This window comes from Zeugodacus cucurbitae, chromosome 5, assembly GCF_028554725.1.
Source record: "Zeugodacus cucurbitae isolate PBARC_wt_2022May chromosome 5, idZeuCucr1.2, whole genome shotgun sequence".
NCBI classification, from domain to species: domain Eukaryota; kingdom Metazoa; phylum Arthropoda; class Insecta; order Diptera; family Tephritidae; genus Zeugodacus; species Zeugodacus cucurbitae.
This window is the reverse complement of record NC_071670.1, coordinates 64,078,727-64,100,454: the sequence shown is the minus strand read 5'-3', so window position 1 is coordinate 64,100,454 and position 21,728 is coordinate 64,078,727. Positions and strand designations below refer to the sequence as shown.

Genomic DNA, 21,728 nt, shown 5'->3' with positions numbered 1-21,728 from the left:
ATACATGCGTATGTGTGCGAAAATATAAACAATTTATTGTGAAAACAATTTTTTTCTTCAATACATATATGTATGTACATATATACATTCATACATATCAATGTCTGAAACTCCCGATTATTCACATTCCTTAGCTACTGGGTATTTTACGAGTCCGTCGCTGAGCAAAACTTTCATGAAAACTGTTTAATGTAAAGTATTACATTTTCTTAGAAAATGTATAAGGTTATCAATGCTTTAAGAACTGCCGAAGCCAACATACTCGTATTTATTGAGAAGAGCTGCTATATTTTGCGCTTGCAATAAACCAACCGTAGCAATCGTGTTCTGTATGTACTATCTACACTTTTAGGCTGATAAGCTTAAGAATTTTTCTTAAACAGAAGTAACTCCTTTGGTCTTTCCACATAATTTTTATTTGCAAATTCCAAAAGCGCAGCCGTTGATACCTTATCCCATGAAGTGTCCAAAAAACAGCGCTTGTCGTGGATAGCATAACTCATTATAAGTTTATTTAAAATCAATAAATACATTTTTGACATCCGCTTACTATAGGCGCAATATCAATAAGTTTCGAGCTGACTAGTATATATGTACATAGTTGAATGTTTTCTATTTGGAAAAGAATTATACAATTTCGCATTTAATTTCCATTCAAAAGCCGATTGAGCATTAATATTTTATTATATAAATATTTATAGTATCTATATCGCGCCAAAAAGCAAAAAGGAGGAATGGGTGGCGCGCTCTGGTGGATTCGGCTATAATCGCTTAAAGCGGTTCCTACGCCAAATATATATATGTATATACTGGAATATTTTATTAATATTTTTGACACCATTTTTTTATTAGAAAAATATTTATAACATTTGTTTTTATTATCAATTTCAGTTTATATAATTCCAAATATAAACATAAATGCTTGTTAATGGTGTTGGAACATGAGTATAAACAATACATCAAATATAGATTATTGTTTGCGTAGTGCCTCTGGCCATACAATGTCTTCAATGAAATCCAAAAACGCCGACACCTTAGTGTATACACCTGGTGTGGTGTGACCACACATTAGGTCACCAAAGGAAACGACTCCAACAATTCTGTAGTTGTTATAGGTTGCATTTTTAACTAAAAGTAATGGACCACCAGAATCACCGCTACAGGTATCCTTCCCGGGTGCAAGAGCACACAGCTGAGTATCGTCAATGCCATGATCTAGATTATGATCAATGCGATTTGCATAACTTTGATTACATTCTGCATGCGGCACTTTATTCAATTGCACCGCCATTAAGTGCGCTGAAGTAGCTATATGTATTAAAGAAAAGTTGAAAGATGCCATAGAGTAAATAATTATTCAAAATGAGATCGTATTTGTTATGTATTTATAAAACATACATTGATTTTCGGTGCGTCCCCAACCAACCGCAGTTAGTTCAACGCCATCAGGTAACTCTGTGGGATCGGTATGCAAACACGTTGGATACACGGTTTGACTAAATTTGATATCTTTAACCAATTTAATCAAAGCGATATCGAAATATTTGGAGAAACCTGAATATTGCCTATGGTCAAACGTAGCCTGTTGATACAAGTAAATAAATAAAATTATAAACACTTAAAGTTGTTTCTCTTCTTTTATAATCAATTTCAAATTATATATTTTATTTAATATTTTTCTCATTATATTCTGGTAATGAACCAATTCAAATACTCCTCAAGATCACATCAAATTGCTTGTGTTCAATTACTCAAAGAGGTTAGCACCTTGTTTAAAAATTCCTTTAATTTTGACAGAAAATAACTAACTACAAAAATAGCTTACACGAACCTCCACGATTGCAATAAATTATTTTTTATTAACTTATCAATTGCATATGATTAAAATAAATAAATATGTGGCAACACTTCACAAATATAAGCTGGGCTGTATGCTTTCCAAACTGTATTTACTTCTATAGCTAACATATCTACTTATATTGTAAGAATATCTTTGTATTATATGATCAAGAATAAAATTTGTAAATAGGTGGCAAGCATAACGCGAAAATTAAATTCTAGTTTCTTCATTATTATAAATTCTTTTGAAACAGAATTTTTTCATTACTCACCTCAATATCAATCTCTTGGCGAGAGCGCGATTTTGTGTCAGTTAAATCAGCCACGCCCATAATGACTTTTAAAGGTTTTGTACCTCTTACGATGACACAATGCGCTGCCGTCAACACAAAACGCTCATGGATCAAGGTACCACCACAGACATATTCGTTTTGATCATACACAATTTTAGCCATATGAGGATACTGCATGACGGACACTTTGTGTCCACCGAAAATATGTTCTCCTTGAAAAGGTGATAATCTACGTTCAATGGCACGGCATGCTAAAGCAAGAAAATTACCGTTATTTGTTTTCCGCTAGTATTTGAGGAAATTGCTTGCGTATATACTCACCACGAACAGAGGGTCGCTCAAGATTGCTGTAAATAATTATGTATGTATTTGCTCAATGAAATAGTCTAGTTATTTAAAACTCTTCCATTACAAATGATTAAATACTTACGGACAGCAAATCATATCTTCTCGTCCGCAAAGTGGCACATCATTATCCTTTAAACGCATATCCGTCAAACTTTGGGCCAAATGTGTGCATTGTAGTCTTGGCTTGCAAACACCTTTGTAGTGCCGCGTCTCGCAAGCGGTGTTAGCTGCAGCGTGTCGAAGACAAAATGATCATCAGTCTGTAATTTAACTGGAAAGTATACTCACCATTTTCATTATCTTTGTCATTTCCCAGTCGATTCCCATTATGAAATATATCATTTAATATTGCTTTTAAATCCTCAGGCGGCACTTGACCTGGCTTAACAGTCGTTGTTCCAAGTGCAGCCACAATAGGTGGCACTTGCTGGCCATTAAAAACTCCAACAGGCCTACGTTCACCCTCAATGGGTATACTTTGTAATCTCTGCCCCACACTGGTCGTGTGTACACTGCCGTCTGAAATATCCGGATGTTGCGGCTTTTTATTAAATAATTGCAAAAATTTATCATTTGCATTTGTGACCGACACCATGTCTCTATTTTTGTTCTCATTTTCATTCTCAGCCGACGCATTTTTACCAAATATTTCTTCAATTAATGCATTTAATTTTTTGTTGTCATTTGAAGCTCTTCGTCTGCCTTCCGTAATTATCTCAGTCACATCTTCATTCACAGCCGACGCATTTTTACCAAATATTTCTCCAAGTAATGCGTCTAATTTGCTGATGTCTGTTACATTGTGAGCATTTGAACCTATTTGTATGCCTTCCGTACTACTCTCCACAGGTGACGGATCCAAATTTTTAGGTGGAGTTTGCACTACCGGTACAGTTCTAAATCGAAGGCGATTACTAATTGTGTCAATGACATAAAGAAAGTTCGACTTACGGACAACAAATCATTTCTTCAAGCACCAAAAAACCACAGCGGCCTATTTGATGTGGCCCTAAGTTCAGCGCTTGTGCCAAGGACTGCAAGTTAAAGCAATTGCTGATTGCCAAGCACGTTCCGTTGTAGCCCGCAAAGTCGCAAAAATCGCCCTCTAAAATGAAGCCATTGTCTTCAATAATACACCAACACTGTTGTCATACTCACCCTCGTAGTCTTGTGTAGCGCCGAGACCGCATATTATGAGAAAAATATAAAGTCGAGCGTGTTCTTTCAACATAGTTATCGTTATGCGTATGAAATACAAATCTTCAGAAACAGATCTTCTTCAATATAAATAGAAAAGGTCCCCGAGTTTCGTTAATTTAACATAAGTTCCACACAACCGTCTTTTCTAAATACACCGCGGACTCTTCTGTCCGTTCTCTGAAACACTTGAAAAGAAATCTACCACTTCACTTTTAGTACCAATCTATGCGCTTGTGAACGTCGTTTCGTCCACACCATAATGCAACTGAAACGTTCAACACAAAATTGTAATATTTTATTGAAAATATAATCGTAATCAAAGCCGAGTGGCCGGCACACTAAGAGAATAATGCATTTGAGTTTTACAATCAGTTGCAATGTTTCTTTTGCTCGATTTTCTTCCTTCAAACCTATGCAGTCTTATTTGAAACCAATCAGAGTGGACCGGTACTCACCGATACTGTTCTTTAGATGATGTTCATTGTAAATAAAAATGTTAAGAAAGAAAACTAAAATCTAAAATTAATATTAAAATTAGTTCTTCTTCTTCTTGACTGACGTAGAAATCGCTTACGCGGTTATAGCCGAGTCCACGCATCTCTCCTTTTGGCAGTTTGGTGCCAATTGGTAATACCAAGTGAGGTCTCCCTCTTCCTCGGCTTCCACCAGCGGGTACTGCATCGAAAACTTTCAGAGCTGGGGCACTTTCGTCCATTTGAACAACATGACACAGCCAGCGTAACCGCTGTCTTTTTATTCGCTGGACTATGTCTATGTCGTCGAACAACACATACAGCTCATCATTCCATCTTCTGCGGTATTCGCCGTTGCCAATGTTAATTAGTTGACATGAAATAAAATATGATTTTGTAATTATGGGTGGTATATACTAGTGGGTAGGTAGTGAAGAAATGAAATAAAACAGCTTGTAAGTAATGGGGTAAATGGTGGTCAGTGATATGTAGTGAAATAGTTAGTGAAGTATAGATGGTGAGATCACTAGTGAAAAGTGTAAACTGGTTATCGCCAATGACATCGCCGTGTTAAATTCATGAGTGATTTGCATTGCCGGTAAACTGGTGGGTAACCAGTGATGGTTACCGGCAGGTAGTGAACTCACTAGTGTTTCACTGGAGATCTGAACTGGCGGGTAGTACAGTATTTATATGTGAACATATTTATAGCATAAAAAAAGTCAAATTCAATTAGGAATTACCGCAGCTTGCCTTATGAATTAAATCACATGGAATTTCCAACTAAGTGATAAGCTGAATGTGCTTGTAATTATTCTTTCGTTTTTTCGTTTAATGCGATCCATTTTATACTATCGTAATGTGTTGCACAGAGTAAAGAGTTTTGTTCAAATAACCGTTGTTTATCACTTAATCACTTAATACTAAATGAGTTAAATAAAAATTTACAGTGCCGGATTAGTCACATAGAAAATGTAACAAATGCGACGGGCCCTGCGACTCGCCGTAAAATATTATACATACAGTGGAACTTCTCTAACTCGAATCACCATAATCCACTAAAAAAACTTCGTATTGTATGAATTTGCCAATTCAATAGTTCGAATTATGGAGAACTTCGAGATAGAGCAGTTCGAGTTATGGAAGTTCAACTGTATATCAATTTATCGTAAACATATTTTGCGGCTTTACTCTCACCTAAAATTCTAAAACTTGATTTCCACACATATATACTTTAATAATTATGTATTAGATAGAAAATTCATTAATTAACAGATATGGCACATTTTTAAGACAATTTTACTAATGTCTTAAGACGCTACACCAGTGGCAATAAGGCGATTTTTGTTATTTTTTTTTAAGAAAGTACTCAATCGAATGTATAGAAGATTTTTGGACATAATAAGGTATATTTTGAGATTGTTTTTTTACAAAAATATTGGAAAACAAGAAAAAACGTTAACTTCGGCTGTATCGAAGCTAATATATCCTTCACAGGTGCATTTCTTTTAGTAACTATGTGTTTAAGCAAATCTAAAGACGTAAGAAAAAGTAAGAAAAAAAAATAAAAGAAAACATTTTACTAATTCCTTTTAGGCGGGTTGTTTGCTAGAAACATTAAGGTTATATGGTTAACCGATCTGAACAATTTCTTCGGAGATTATATTATTACCTTAAGCAGTAATCCATGTCAAATTTCGTGAAGATACCACGTCAAATGCGAAAATTTTCCATACAAGCCATTGATTCCGATCGTTCGGTTTGTATGGCAGCTATATGCTATAGTGAGCCGATCTGAACAATTTTTCAGAGATTAAATTATTTCTATGAGCAATAACTCACACTAAATTTCGTGACGATATGTAGTAAAATGCGGAAGTTTTCCATACAAGCCCTTAATTCCGATCGTTCAGTTTGTATGGCACCTATGTAATATAGTGGTCCGATATCGGCAGTTCCGACAAATGAGCAGCTTCTTGAAGAGAAAATAGCATCTGCAAAATTTAAAACGATATCTTAAAAACTGAAGGACTAGTTCGTATATATACAGACACACAGACAGACAGCTGTCTGCTGTCTTCGAAGGTGCCAAACAAAAAGTTCCCCAACTGCTGACATGATTCCAGCCGAAGTCGAGTAACTGAAACAATTACAGTTCAAACAGGTTATTAAAATTTAAGGTATTTACTATACAATGATCTACGATTTTGAAAAAAATCAAAAATTAACAAAATTGCTTAGTTCTGAAAAAGTGTCGTTTATATAGGCAAACAAAATGGTCGTGTTTTAATGACAAATTGATTTCAGAATTTCAACCAAATCAAAAGATCATAAGTCATATAGAATATGTATATTCAAAAATACTCAGTTTCCATTCAAAAACTATTCAAGATACGACCATGCCGATTTCATAGTGTCACACTGAGACACCTTAATGTTTATGGGTTTGAAAACACTGCAACATCCGATAAATATTTTTTATTGATATTCATAATACTCAGAGCAGAGCACTTTGGAAATTAAGTTTAATTATTTTTCAAGCGCAAATATTTTAAGGGCATGTTAATCGATGATGAACATATTATTAAAATATTTGCCTTTAAAAACTATGGCCTTATATAATATTTAGGTTTTATATTTCGCGAACAAAGTGAACTGTTTATTTTTTAATTCCGTCACGATCTGTGGTTGCTTGATTTGTTATAAAATTTAGATTAATTTTATGAGTGAATATAGCTGATCTTTTTTGAAACGGTTATCATGTGGATCATGTTCCGAAATTATTGAAAGCTAGTGACAGTACAATGCCTACTCATTCAAATCAAAGTATTTCAGTGTAAGTATATCGACAACAAAAATTTAAAATTATATCACAAAATTGCGCGCTGGCCTTACCAACACTACATGCAGATTGTCCGCAGTGCTAAACTAATTACGGGAATTCCCTGATATTGTCATCGAACGAGCGAGTCGTAACAAGATAAGGAACTTTTAAAACGACGAAGTAGTGTAATTCGCTGAACTGCTGAAAGCAGTTGTGGCTAATGTCAGTGACAGCAAGAAACAAGAACTTCTGGAACTGCAGATTTATAAACTTGTATTAAATAATTCCTAAGAATTGTGTTTCCCAAACGTAGCGATTGCCCCTCATTATCACTAACTGCAGTGGCGAACGTTCCTTTCCAACGTTAACATGTTTTAAAAATGAATTGAAAAACACGATACGTCAAGAACGTCTTAATCATCTCACTTTGATGAATATGATTTGCTTAAAGAAGTCGATATTGAAAGTGTTATCTATAAATTTACCCATAAACAGTTTTGTTTTATTTAATCATCTTAACTTGAGAACCTATAGCAAACCCAGGCCCCCTTGACGGTATTTACTACAGGCTCCGCGCTGGATTAATCCGGCATTATAAAGTTGTACATACAGTTATGAACAAAATAATAGGATGTCATGTAGACTGTCTTAAATTCTTTAGTATCATTTGTCGCCAACCATTGCGTTCCTTGTGAGAAGTGATTAGTGGACATCGTGGTTCTTAGAAACACTTCATTAGCCAAACTTAAAACAAACCTTACTTTGTTAGTCATTCAAACCCAAGAAAACGTGGATAAAATTATGGGGTCAGTGCGTTAATTATATCGAAATTCTTAGTTTAATCGACAAAATATACATTCTAAGTATTTGTCTGTATAAGGAATAAGTAAATTATGGTTATAACCAGGTTCATTACCATACAAAGGTTATGTTGAAAAAAAGTCTCAAAACATTCAAAAAAATATAAGGCGGACAACCTCAAACTGACTTGAATATAGTTGAGTGTATTTGTCTGACAATTTGGCACATTTCCATTAAAACACCGATTGAGCACGAATATATTATAATGTCTTTGCTAATTAATATTTTTGACACTTATTATTTTATTATGTAAATATTTGAAATAATATAGTTCTAAATAAAAACATAAATGCTTGTTAATAGTGTTGGAACATGAGTATAAACAATAAACAATACATCAAATATAGATTATTGTTTGCGTAGTGCCTCTGGCCATACAATGTCTTCAATGAAATCCAAAAACGCCGAGACCCTAGTGTATACACCTGGTGTGGTGTGACCACACATTAGGTCACCAAAGGAAACGACACCAACAATTCTGTAGCTGTTATAGGTTGCATTTTTAAGTAAAAGTAATGGACCACCAGAGTCACCTCCACAGGTATCCTTCCCGGGTGCAAGAGCACACAGTTGTGTATCGTCAATGCCATGTTTTAGATGACGATCAATGTGATATGCATAACTTTGATTACATTCTGCATGCGGCACTTTATTCAATTGCACCGCCATTAAGTGCTCTGATGTAACTATATGCATTAAAGAAAAGTTGAAATATGCCATAGAGTAAATAATTATTTAAAATGAGATCGTATTTGTTATGTATTTATAACGTACCCTGCTTTTCAGTGAGTCCCCAACCAGCTGCAGTTAGTTCAACGCCATCAGGTAACTCTGTGGGATCTGTATGCAAACACGTTGGATACACCGCTAGACTAAATGTGACATTTTTCTTCAATTTAATCAAAGCGATATCGAAATATTTGGAAAAACTTGAATATCGCGGATGTTCAAACGTCGTCTGTGGGTAAAAGTAAATAAATAAAATTATAAACACTTAAAGTTGTTTCTCTTCTTTTATAATCAATTTTAAATTATATATTTTATCTATTATTTTTCATTATGAACCAATTCAAATACTCCTCAAGATCACATCAAATTGCTTGTGTTCAACTGCTCAAACAGGTTGCCACCTTGTTTAAAAATTCGTTTAATTTTGACAGAAAATAACTAACTATAAAAATAGCTTACCCGAATCTCCACGATTGCAATAAATTATTTTTTATTAACTTATCAATTGTATATGATTCAAATAAATAAATTTGTGACAACACTTTACAAATATAAGCTGAGCTGTATGCTTTCCAAACTGTATTTACTTCGCTACCTAACACATCTACTTATATTGTAAGAATATCTTTGCATTAAATGATCAAGAATAATATTTGTAAACAGGTGGCAAGCATATTCATTATTCTTCTTCATTATTATAAATTCTTTTGAAATATAATTTTCACATTACTCACCTCAATATCTATCTCTTGCCGAGAGCGCGATTTGGTGTCAGTTAAATCAGCCACGCCCATAATGACTTTTGAAGCGTTTGTACCTCTTACGATAACACAATGCGCTGCTGTCAACACAAAACGCTCATGGATCAATGTACCACCACAGACAAAGTTGCTTCGCTCATACACAATTTTGGCCATATGAGGATAATGCAAGATGGACACTTTGTCCCCACCGATAATATGTTCTTCTTGAAAAGGCGGCAATCCACGTTCAATGGCACGGCATGCTAAAGCAAGAAGATTACCGTTATATGTTTGCCGCTAGTATTTGAGGAAATTTCTGGCATCTATACTCACCACGAACAGCGGGTCGCACAGTATTGCTGTGAATAATATTGTATTTACTCAATTAAAAAGTCTAGTTATTTAAAACTCTTCCGTTACAAATGATTAAATACTTACGGACAGCAAATCATATCTTCTCGTCCGCAAAGTGGCACATCATTATCCTGTAAACGCATATCCGTCAAACTTTGGGCCAAATGTGTGCATTGTAGTCTTGGCTTGCAAACGCCTTTGTAGTGCCGCGTCTCGCAAGCGTTGTTAGCTGCGGCGTGTCGAAGGCAAAATTATCATCAGTCTGTAATTTAACTGTAAAGTATACTCACCGTTTCCAAGACTAAATATATCATGTAATCTTAAGTCTGCATTCCTAGATAGAACTTGACCTGGCTTAACAGTCGTTGTCGTCGTTGATCCAAGTGCATGTCCCGGCCAGATTTTATAATAGAATTTAATATATTTTTCATTTGCATCTGTAGCCGACGCCTTGTTTCTATGATTGGTCTCAGTTTCATTCTCAGCCGGCGCATTTTTACCAAATATTTCTTGTATTAATGCGTCTAATTTGTTGTTGTCAACGACATTGCGCGTATGTGAACCTATTTGTATGCCTTCCGTACTACTCTCCACAGGTGACGGATCCAAATTTTTAGGTGGAGTTTGCACTATCGGTAAATTTCTAAATCGAAGGCCATAAGTACTAATTGCGTCAGTGGCATAAAGAAAGATGGACTTACGGACAACAAATCATTTCTTCAAACACCAAGAAATCACAGCGGCCTATTTGAAGTGACCTAAAGAACGGCAGGGTATGGCAATTGCTCTTTGCCAAGCACGTTCCGTTGTAGCCCGCAAAGTCGCAGGAATCACCCTCTAAAATGAAGCCATTGTCTTCAATAATACACCAACACTTTTGTCATACTCACCCTCGTAGTCTTGTGTAGCGCCGAGACCGCATATTATCAGAAAAATATACAGTCGAGTGTATTCTTTCAACATAGTTATCATTATGCGTATGAAATACAAATCTTCTTTAATATAAATAGAAAAGTTCCTCCCGAGTTTCGTTAATTTAACATAAGTTCCACACAACCGTCTTTTCTAAATACACCGCGGACTCTTCTGTCCGTTCTTTGAAACACTTAAAAAAAAAAAACCTACCACTTCACTTTTAGTACCAATCCATGCGCTTGTGAACGTCGTTTCGTCCACACCATAATGCAACTGAAACGTTCAACACTAAACTCTTATGTTTTATTGAAATATATTCGGTTGAAGAAGTGTCAAAGCCGACTTGTCGGTACACGGAATTCGATCACACAGAATCAGACGCTGCAGAAATTCTCTTGAACTTTTTATTGCCATACTGAGCGATATGAAAGAAGTTAGTGCCACACAGTCTCAGTGCCTCCGATAAGGTTTGCCGGCATTCAGAAAGTTACCACGCAAAACGGCCATATTGATAATATAACAGCATTAATATACGTAAGTTTCAAACCCAGTTGAAATGTATAATACATACATACTATATGCGAAGATATTTATAAAATAAATGCATGGGCGCTGCCAAATTATTTAAAGAATTGTTATCACTAAGACATTCCCAGAAATACTAAAGTGATAAGCTAAAATTGCTGACTAATAGTTTTTCGTTGTTTTTACGCGATCATTATTTTTATACCCTGAACAGGGTATATTAAGTTTGTCACGAAGTTTGTAACACCCAGAAGGAAGCGTCGGAGGCCCCATAAGGTATATACGTATATAAATGATCAGTATGTTGAACTGAGTCGATTTAGCCATGTCCTGTCTGGCTGTCCGTCTGTCTATATATATACGAACTAGTCCTTCAGTTTTTATACTCTCGCAACAAATGTTGCTAAAGAGAGTATTATAGCTTTGTTCACATAACGGTTATTTGTAACACCCAAAACTAAACGAGTTAGATATATGGTTATATATACCAAAGTGATCAGGGTGAAGAGTGGAGTTCAAATCCGAATGTCTGTCTGTCCGTCCGTCCGTCCGTCCGTCCGTCTGTGCAAACTGTAACTTGAGTAAAAATTAAGATATCTTGATGAAACTTGGCACCATAGGAAGGTTGCTTTCGAAAATGAGCAAAATCGGACCACTGCCACGCCCACAAAATGGCGAAAATCGAAAACACATAAAGTGCCATAACTAAGCCATAAATAAAGCTATGGAAATAAAATTTGGTATGAAGGATCACACTATGAAGGGGCATATTTGGATGTAATTTATTTGGGGAAGTGGGCATGGCCCCGCCCATTACTAAGTTTTTTGTACATATCTCGCAAACCAATAAAACTATATAAACCAAACTTTCTGCAGTCCTTTTTTTTAGCCACTTCCTAATACAGTCCAAAAATGAAAGAAATCGGATCATAACCACGTCCACCTCTCATACAAAAGTTAGGTTGAAAATTACTAAAAGTGGGTTAACTCACTAACAAAAAACGTCAGAAACACTAAATTTCACATAAGAAATGGCATATGGAAGCTGCACTCAGATTTTTTTACAAAATGGAAAATGAGCGTGGCGGCGCCCACTTATGGGTCAAAAACCATATCTCAGGAACTACTCGTCCGATTTCAATGAAACTTGGTTTGTAATAGTTTCCTTACATCGCAATGATATGTTGTGAAAATAGGCCAAATCGCTTCACATCCACGCCTACTTCCTATATACCAGAACTTTGAAGACAATCTGAATCGTTTACTTTACAATATATAAAGTAAGCACTAGTGAAGATATCGGTGCAGAACTTTGCACAAAAACTATGTTAATAGTGTGGCAGCCCCATCTTAAAAATCGCCGAAATCGGACCATAGGTTTTTAAGGCCCCATATATCGAACACGAGGACCTCGGTTCTTCTAACCTAATACATATTATGGTTTCAAACTTTCAATGGACTTCAGGCACTATATATGACGAATATGTGGGTCAAATTGTGTATTATTAATATAAATAAAGTTAAATAAATAAATTGCGAGAGTATAAAATGTTCGGTTACACCCGAAATAGCTTCCATACAAACTGAACGATCGGAATCAATGGCTTGTGTGGAAAACTTCCGCATTTTACTACATATCTTCACGAAATTTAGTGTGAGTTATTGTCCATAGAAATAATTTAATCTCCGAAAAAATTGTTCAGATCGGTTCACTATAGCATATAGCTGCCATACAAACTGAACGATCGGAATCAATGGCTTGTATGGAAAATTTTCGCATTTGACGTGGTATCTTCACGAAATTTGACTTGGATTACTGCTTAAGGTAATAATATAATCTCCAAAAAAATTGTTCAGATCAGTTAACTATATAACCTTAATGTTTCTAGCAAACAACCCGAGTAATTAGTAAAATGTTTTCTTTTTTTCACTTACTTTTTCTTACGTCTTTAGATTTGCTTAAACACATAGTTACTAAAAGAAATGCACCTGTGAAGGATATATTAGCTTCGGTACAGCCGAATTCAACGTTTTTTCTTGTTTTTTTTTTAGAATCTTCTGAGAATAATTGTACTGGTAAGCTACTTTCGTATTTCTTTTAAATATTTTGCACAGTATTTCAAGCAATCCAGTTGAGTCGTTATCATAAAAGACGTGGAAATCTTAGTTCATGGAAGTGCCAAGTTCATTTTTAAATTATTGTTTAAACTCTCGCAATATGCAGCGCTCAAAGGGGGATAATATTTTCATTTAAAAAAATACTTGTTATGCAACGAAATCATTAGTTATGGCTTGAACCAATAATACCAAAAGGCAGAGTTGTTTACATACATACTATATTTTTTAAGGGAAGGGGATTGAACAAAATCAATACCATTATATTTACCATATTAGGTATATAGTGTGGCTAAATGAAGTTCTATATTCGAGAGCCATGAAATTTTATAAAAATAACTCATAATTTGACTCATATTCATTAGAATAACGATGTTCATTATGTATAATATAGGGGGCTCTGGTAATTCGTCGACAGATTGAACACATTTTCGGCATTAAATTATCAATATTCACTTATTTTTTAAGTTCCTTTATATATTGACCGACAAAGCCAAACAAAGGTTTGTAAATCTATATATGTATTAGGTATATGACTGACCCGATTTTATACATTTTTGATAGCAGGCCTTAGTAATACTAACCGGAAGAGATGTCCTGTGAATTTGAAACCATTATTTTTCAGTGAAAAAACAGTTCCGGGATATTCTGTTTCTCATCTTCGATATTTACCTTGCAAACATAAAATTCGATTTCGACCATTCTTTTATGTATATGATAAATACCACTATTTGGAGTTGTCTTCCGTATAAAAAAGACTTTCACTACTTCAATATGTTAGTAAAGAAATTTTATTAAACTCAAGTAACATGACGATTAAACATAACCATTAGGCCAAATAATGCCTTCAATATAGTCCAAATACTGCCACTATTTGGAGTTGTATTCCGTATAAAAAAGACTTTCACTACTTTAATATGTTAGTAAAGAAATTTTATTAAACTCAAGTAACATGACGATTAAACATAACCATTAGGCCAAATAATGCCTTCAATATAGTCCAAATATTTAGCAACTCTGGTATGTAAGCTCGGTAAATTCGCACCACAATTAATACTAGCCGATACTATGCCAACCACTTTGTATTTGTCATTATCAATTATGACCACACCACCACCTGAGTCGCCGCCACAGATATCTCTACCCGGTGCGTAAGCACACAATTGCGAATCCAAAATACCTCTGGGAATACGACGGTCAATATAATTTGCATAACTAGCGTTGCACTGCGAAAGCGGTATGTACATCAATTTGGTCATCATTAGTTGAGTGGAATGAACTAAGTAAGTATAAAAGGAAGTATATATATATATATGTATGTGTACATGTAATTATTATAGTCGCAACTTACGATCTTTTTCGGTACTTCCCCAACCGGTTACCGTTAGTTCGGTGCCATTGAATAATTCCGTTGGTTCTGTGTACAAACAGGCAGGATTTACTTTACCTTGAAAATCGTCATATTCAACCAATTCAATTAAACCGATATCATCGTATTTGGTGAAGGCTGAGTAATTCTGATATATATGAATATTCTATTTAAATTTAAAACATAAAAAACAAAATTAAAACATAAGTCAACTTCAATTATCAAGAAGCAATTACTTACTTTTACATCTACTTCGATTCCCTCATCTTCAAACCTGTTGAGATTACTAACGCCCAAAATGACTTTTGTAGGCATTACTTCTGGTAAATCTAAGCAATGTGCTGCAGTCAGTATAAAGTTTTTGTGAATTACTGTACCACCGCAAATATGTCCAGTTACATTGTAAACAATATAAGCCATATATGGGTATCTCCTTTGAGCTCTGCTATCATATATGATGCCATGCGTTATTAGGCGACTCTCAATCTTCTCACAAGCTGAAATTTGAAAAATCTTTCCCTATAACTTTTTTGAACTATACTTTACTTTATACACCCACCATGCTCGGCTGGTCGATTAGCGCTACGTACTAAGCTCTTCTCGGGGCTAAAATTAAAACATCTCAGTAAAGTATATAACACGGTCTGTATATGTATGTATGTACATGGAAGACACTTACGGACAGCAAATCACTTCCTCCTTTATATCATAGCCGCAACTCATCACATCTGTGCTTTTGAGACCCAAATTATCCATAAATTCACTAATGTGCGAACACTTGGAGGTGCTTATGCAAGTGCCTTGGTAATGTTGTGTGGCGCATGCATCGTTCACTGGAAATGTTGAAATTAAAGCAAATGCTTAAATAACAAGTAATATTGGATTTTAATAGGGTCTCATCACCAACATCGTACGAACTAAAGAAAATAATCCGATTTGAAATTTGGCAAATAGGATTTTTGAAGTAAATATAATCAATGAATATTTCAATGTAGGCTCGTCCTCGGACTCAACAGCGCTGAGCTATCCAGCTCTTGTGTTTGGAAGCTTTGTCCTGTTGAATGATATAAAAGCTCTTTTCATCAGCACTTTTCCAAAGATTTCTCTTTAGTATCACAACATAGATCTCGCCAGTCATCTTGTAGTCAGTACAAGCCTGGCCCTTTCTCTTTGACTTCCTACCGGGTACAATGGCCGAGCCTAGCTCTAGCGGTCTTTTCTCCGCTTTTACACATTCAAAAGAATTTTGAGTGTGTAGGAGTCGCTGGAGAAGAGGCGCGGTGAGCGCGAAGTTTGCGGGGAAGGTTTGGGGGAGGAGTTTATTTTCGGGAACTTCTCATCAACCTCAGCTTCAATCTTCCGGACTGTAGCGAAGTGGCTGTCATATAAGTTGCAACGGATTCACTGCTACGAAGCGCAGCGAAAACCACTCTGACAGTAGAGCGGCGATACTAGCTGTGAGCTCGCTGACTGTGGCTCCAGACTGGTGAAGGACTACCATTCCTCGCTATCAGTTGCATCGGATCACTTCGCAATCAGACGAGTTTGCGTGCCTGGCCACAGCGGAATCACGGGAAATTGCAAGGCTGTTGAGCTTACGAGGTTCGGCACGTCGGTCTCACCTGAAGTGGAATGGGAACAAGTAGAAGCATCACTATCCTATTGCAATTTTTTCCTGGATGAATGGGTCTCCTCTGAACTGAGCAAGTGCTGGCCTGTTCTGTCGCTAGATTCCACTGACTCAAAGTAAAACGCAAGAGGTCACCCTTCGCCCTCAGTAAGGTGAATCTTTATTGTCTGATCAGAAGTCAAGCGATCAAATTAAAAATTTTACCTGAAGCTAGTTGCTTGGAGGAGGATGAACACTTCTTTTGGAATGGAACGGAAATATGTTTTTATTACACAAATTACGATTTTTCTGATCAAAACATGCGATAAAGCCGTTTTTTAATATTTGCGACTCAACCAATCTTCTTTGTACTCTACGTGATGAAATATTTAAATTACACGACTATTTTATTTCTCTTGTAGAATTTTATGGATTTTTCTAAAGTTAGGCTTTCAAGGCCCCATATAACGAGCATGAAGACCTCGGTGCTTCTAACCTAATGTTAGGGTTTCAATGGACTCAACTTTCAATAGACTTTATACCACATATATGATGAATATGTGGGTCAAATTGTGTATTATATAATATTAAATCAATAAATTGAAAGAGTATAAAATGTTCGGTAACAACCGAAAAGTAAAATAAAAAAATAAAAGTTAGTATATAGCTGAAAATATACCTTATTGCGTCCAAGAAACTTCAAAATTTTCTGCTGTTCTTTAAAAAAAATCGCAAAAATCGCTTAATTTTTCATGTGCTGCACTGTTATAACCTCTTAAATTAGTTAAGCACTTATTTACATACGTACCTTCTAGTTTCAAATCTGCTAAGCACCAATTGCCAAAGCAAATAATTAACAAAATTAAAAACCGATTGAGAACAGTTGCGCACATTTTTATTATAATTCTTTGAAGACTTTGAATATTATATTTTCTGAAAAGAAGAAAATAAGTTTTTTTTTAATAATTTATAGTCGACACGAAAAGTATTTTCTATTTTCATTTTTTACAGTAACTTGTCATTTGTGTCATTCAAAATGATTAAACTAGTCCGCTTTTATATCACAATTCCTCAATAGCAAATGTTCCACTTTATACAATAATACATATACATACATACATACATATGTATGTGTAGTATTACTAACGCCAGTGTAATTGCATCAAGTGCAATGTTATTTTCGAAAAGCTTTATTTTGCGTGGTCTTCCTGTTCGTGCGAATTCGTGGCAATGCAATACGCATAATATGTCGTGTACGAGTACTTCGTTATCAGTGCAATATTTTCTTTTCCTTTAGACTTCGTCAAATTCGCACACTTTTGCCAGTTCTATTTTAAATCATTTAAAAAACATATAATACATATATTGATTATACAAATGCGTTAAGGAAAACGAGAACACTTAAAAAATATTTAGAAAAAATTTGGATTTCCACACACTTCTCGAACACACATTGATTTCGGTTGAACTAAATTGCGAGCGCGTCATTAGTTACTATTACAGTTGGGTCCACGTAACCCCGAAACAGAAACAGAATCAGACTGTCCACCGATGTACTTCCAACACAGCAAGAACAGTGATTGCAATAAGCCGCATTAAAGGCAAAGCTTTAGAAAAAGCAAACAATAGCGAAAGCAAGAGAGAGAAAGATGAATACAATTCCTTGGTGGCATTTAGCGTTGTTCTCCCTGAATGGAATGCAGTAAATTGAAGTGATAAGCTCAGCTTGTTGTTTACTTTTTTTTTTTGCTTTTGTGTAATGATTTTTTGTTGCGATCTCTTTTCTTTACAAGTACTCAAATCCCGTCGTAAACGTCACCGTTCGAAAATATCACTGTTCCCTGTCTCAATGTGATCATTTTGAAGTGTGAATAAATACCAATTAAGTAAGCATGTATAAGTATATCAAGAATTCGGAATATCTAGACGAAATTATAGATATAGATGACGCAAACATATAAATCATGTCAGATCCGTTCTTACTTTTCACTGTATATCAGATATGTATAACGGACGTATGTTCAAATTTTTACTCGAGCACCATATTCACCACTGTGAGTCAACACTCTAGTTGATTTTATAGAATACTTGTGTTCCCTAATACTTACTTAAAGAGCTTTTCAAAAGCTTAACAGTTATCTTTAATTTACCGTTACAAATTTTAACATCTATTCTAATAGACTGTAATTACTTACGATGAAATATTACTCTCTCTAACATATGTTCTCTTTTCTTTGGTGGTGAAATTTAATTTTGACATCAAATAACGGTTTAATCAATCATGGTTTCGAACAATATCCATGTCATAGGTCTTCCATAACGAATTAGCTTTGAAGAAAGCATTTAAATATCGGTTTAAATGAGGTGCTTGCATGCTCTCAACTCAACTAAATTTGTTACTCGACAATACTAAAACGTAATTGTTGTGATTGCATCCGGTAAAAACTCTAAGTAATCACATCTAACTTCATAACATTTTCGAGTCATTTATAAAAATGTATGCTCTTGAGTAAACTAATAATTTATTTATAATGGCAAAAGAAGAATACTTTAAATTGTATTACGTATAAATATAAACGATTTAACAGCATATCTTATATATAGAAATATATAGTTATCATGCTTGATAACACAACTCAGGCCATACAACGGCTTCGATAAAATCTAAATATTTTGACACTCTAGTATATACGCCAGGTAGCGGACAACCACATTCAGTTCCGAATGAAACTACACCCACTACTCTGTAATTATTTATGCTTTTATCTTTAACGATATGTAACGGACCGCCAGAGTCACCGCCACATGCATCTCTACCTGGTGAATACGCACATAGCTGTGTATCAACGATGTCATGATACAAGCGGCCATCATTGGCCTTAGCGTAACTGTTACCACATGATTGAAGGGATGTGTAACTCAAATTGGTCGCTAATAAAATACTGGAAGTCTCTAAATGTATTAAGAAACAAGGTAAAAAATTTATAAAGTAAACGAATTGGTTTCGTGCAAATAGAAAATTGTATACAGTTGTCTTACTATTATATTCAGTTAGCCCCCAACCAGTCACAACTAGATCAACATCTTTGGGCAATTCACTTTGATCCGTTGATAGACAAGTCGGATACACGTTCTGATTGAATACGGCATCTCTGTCCAATTCAATTACCGCAATATCATTGTATAAACCAAAAACATCGTAGTTTGGATGAACATGAATTTTCTAATTTATGGTGAAATATTGTTAATACAGAACCGGAAAGTATATAGATAATGAATGCGGATATAATTACTTTGATATTTATATCCTGTCGAGTTTCTGTCTGTGTTGCATCATTAAAGTCATTTACGCCCAAAACAACCTGTACTGCTGTATCATTTTCGGGGTTTGCGCAATGCGCAGCTGTGAGCACAAAACGCTTATCAATTAAGCTGCCACCACATCTCAACATATTTGAAGCGTACATAATTCCGGCCATATGGGGATACTCAGCATAACTGGTGGCTATTCCTCCACTTATACGTGGTCGAATCTTATATATTTTATTATCTAACCCTTGTTCGATTTTTTTACATGCTGTAATGTTTTTCAAACGATTAATACTCAATTTGTTGTTTGGTTTTTATATATTATACTCACCACGATTAGTTGGACGTTCGAAAGACCTTATAAAAATTCTAAATCTGAATTTTCTACAAAAATAAAAATATATAATTTGGTAATGAAAACCAAAATCCAAAACATTTATACAAACCTAGTCGATGGCCATTGTTGTAATTCACCTGACATTGGCACATTGACTCTTTGTGTCCACCTAATACCGTTAAGCGAAAAATTACAAAGTAGTTATATCACAAGCATTCAATTTGTGTGTTACGTTACTAACTACTCTAAAATCTTACATTGGTTAATACATGAGATATACGTACGGACAGCAAATAAAGGTTTCATTATTCCTGTAATCACAAATCGTCAAACCTCTTTTAAACTTTATTCGACAGTTTTGGATCTTGGTGCACACTGCTGTATCGTTCGAACATAGAGAACTTTCTAAAAAGCAAAGAGTGAAATGATGACGTTAATTGAAAATACGGGCCAATTGGAGTAAAAGAAATATGAAGTTTATCGGTGATTGAGCTTGGTTGAGCGATATTACAACATGAAAGTTATTAAAATGTTTGTTACGGACAAACAAATCAGAGATCCCAAACTAAGCTAAAATATTGGCTAACTATAGGTATATTCGCACTAATAAGATATATCAATCATAAGAATATTTGTTCATTCGAACAAGTCATTAATGTCAACAAAATATATATATTTTTATTTTTTCAAAAGAAACCTCTCTAGTTATGATAATTTAGTTAATCACATACTGACATACATACCTTGTTGAGCCAAAGTTCCAAGGCACCAAGTGTCAAACAAAATAATTAACAAAAATAAAATGCGATTGGGAGCGGTTGCTGCCATTTTTGTAATAGTTCTGGGAATATTTGTACTCGGAAATTAAATTATCTGTAATGAAAAAAGTAATTATTTTTAATTTTAACAAGTAATTTAGAAAATATGTATAATTTTATACAAATTCTCACAAAAATTCGTAAATAATAAAAATATTAAAATAACAATTTAGTTATTAATCAATTCCAATCACTTCAACTCCAGTATTCCGTATTTGTTAGTGAAATTAGATGTAGTTAAAACATTTCAAATACATATTTATATGGATATTAAGAGGAAACTTTTGTTATCTCAAAGATTTGAAAAACTTCGTGGCATTTCAGTTTAGCAATAACAGTTCTTTGTATTCAAAATATATACACAAACACATTAATGAAAAAATGCGATCAATTAAAAATCATAATTCATGAAATTTCATTAAATCTTGTCGAACGCACATTGATTTCAGCTGGTTTATTAACGCATGTCGAGTATGCTAAGAACGTCTTAGAACCGCTTATTAATTAAACACAATTTTTATTATATTTTTTATACATTCACCACCACTTGGTGCAGCAAATAATTTGAACAGAGAAATTGAAACGTTGAACTAATTTGTTCCGAACACTCGACAAATGTTATCACCAGCACTACCAAAACTCAACTGAAGTGAATTGAACTGAACTCGGCTTAAGCAGCGATTATGTATAATAATTCAATTGTTTGAGCTTCTTTAGTTTATCACATTATTATTAAGAATTATAGTGTTGTTATTGGCCGAATAAAGCCTTTATAGTTGAATTCCAAGCAAACCCATTTCACTCTTATCAGCTAGAGTCATGCTTGAAGAATTTGCAAAATTCAAAGGCCGGGCTACATTTTCAGATGTTAAGAAAACGATACATAAAAAATATGTTGCATTTCAATACAGCTATCGTTAGTATTTGATTACGTGATACTATTTGAGGTACATTCGACACAAGTATAGACCAATAGAATAAGGTAGTATTATCTATAGGGACTGGAATAGTTCCTGTACAGATTTCATCCATTATTGGCACAACACCACAGTAAATCTATGAAAGTA

At 34.7% G+C, this 21,728-nt stretch overlaps 2 protein-coding genes across 2 annotated transcripts; both read right to left on the bottom strand.

The window, feature by feature from the left end:
- Positions 1-969: 969 nt before the first annotated feature.
- Positions 970-21,305, bottom strand: LOC105208804 (uncharacterized). The gene is made up of 31 exons (XM_054231807.1): positions 21,100-21,305; positions 20,587-20,716; positions 20,128-20,248; positions 19,953-20,012; positions 19,838-19,890; positions 19,491-19,774; positions 19,237-19,420; positions 18,821-19,149; positions 17,637-17,665; positions 17,321-17,488; positions 17,006-17,130; positions 15,268-15,421; positions 15,148-15,194; positions 14,829-15,085; positions 14,571-14,754; positions 14,185-14,498; positions 13,804-13,816; positions 9,955-10,293; positions 9,749-9,893; positions 9,644-9,669; positions 9,302-9,573; positions 8,613-8,796; positions 8,407-8,524; positions 3,639-3,757; positions 3,432-3,585; positions 2,769-3,376; positions 2,563-2,707; positions 2,454-2,479; positions 2,112-2,383; positions 1,399-1,582; positions 970-1,308 (listed from the first exon to the last, which is right to left on the bottom strand). Exons 2-31 carry the CDS (start codon positions 20,669-20,671, stop codon positions 971-973), a joined length of 5,337 nt encoding a protein of 1,778 aa, XP_054087782.1. The 5' UTR covers positions 20,672-20,716; positions 21,100-21,305; the 3' UTR covers position 970.
- Positions 8,045-10,930, bottom strand: LOC105208801 (serine protease persephone). Its single transcript, XM_011178840.3, has 8 exons — positions 10,555-10,930; positions 10,366-10,501; positions 9,955-10,307; positions 9,749-9,893; positions 9,644-9,669; positions 9,302-9,573; positions 8,613-8,796; positions 8,045-8,524 (listed from the first exon to the last, which is right to left on the bottom strand). The coding sequence occupies exons 1-8, from the start codon at positions 10,634-10,636 to the stop codon at positions 8,187-8,189; spliced, it is 1,536 nt and encodes a 511-aa protein (XP_011177142.3). The 5' UTR covers positions 10,637-10,930; the 3' UTR covers positions 8,045-8,186.
- Positions 21,306-21,728: the final 423 nt, after the last annotated feature.

What these genes read in the sequence shown, in the direction of transcription:
- LOC105208801 (XM_011178840.3), bottom strand. Translation starts at nt 10,636, where the DNA reads ATGATAACTATGTTGAAAGAATACACTCGACTGTATATTTTTCTGATA. An exon ending in GAAGAAATGATTTGTTGTCC is followed by an intron (nt 10,308 to 10,365) that starts GTAAGTCCATCT and finishes CCTTCGATTTAG; the next exon opens with AAATTTACCGATAGTGCAAA. An exon ending in GAAGATATGATTTGCTGTCC is followed by an intron (nt 9,670 to 9,748) that starts GTAAGTATTTAA and finishes TATTATTCACAG; the next exon opens with CAATACTGTGCGACCCGCTG.
- LOC105208804 (XM_054231807.1), bottom strand. Translation starts at nt 20,671, where the DNA reads ATGGCAGCAACCGCTCCCAATCGCATTTTATTTTTGTTAATTATTTTG. An exon ending in GGGAAGTACCGAAAAAGATC is followed by an intron (nt 14,499 to 14,570) that starts GTAAGTTGCGAC and finishes ATACTTACTTAG; the next exon opens with TTCATTCCACTCAACTAATG. An exon ending in CGCTACACAAGACTACGAGG is followed by an intron (nt 3,586 to 3,638) that starts GTGAGTATGACA and finishes GCTTCATTTTAG; the next exon opens with AGGGCGATTTTTGCGACTTT.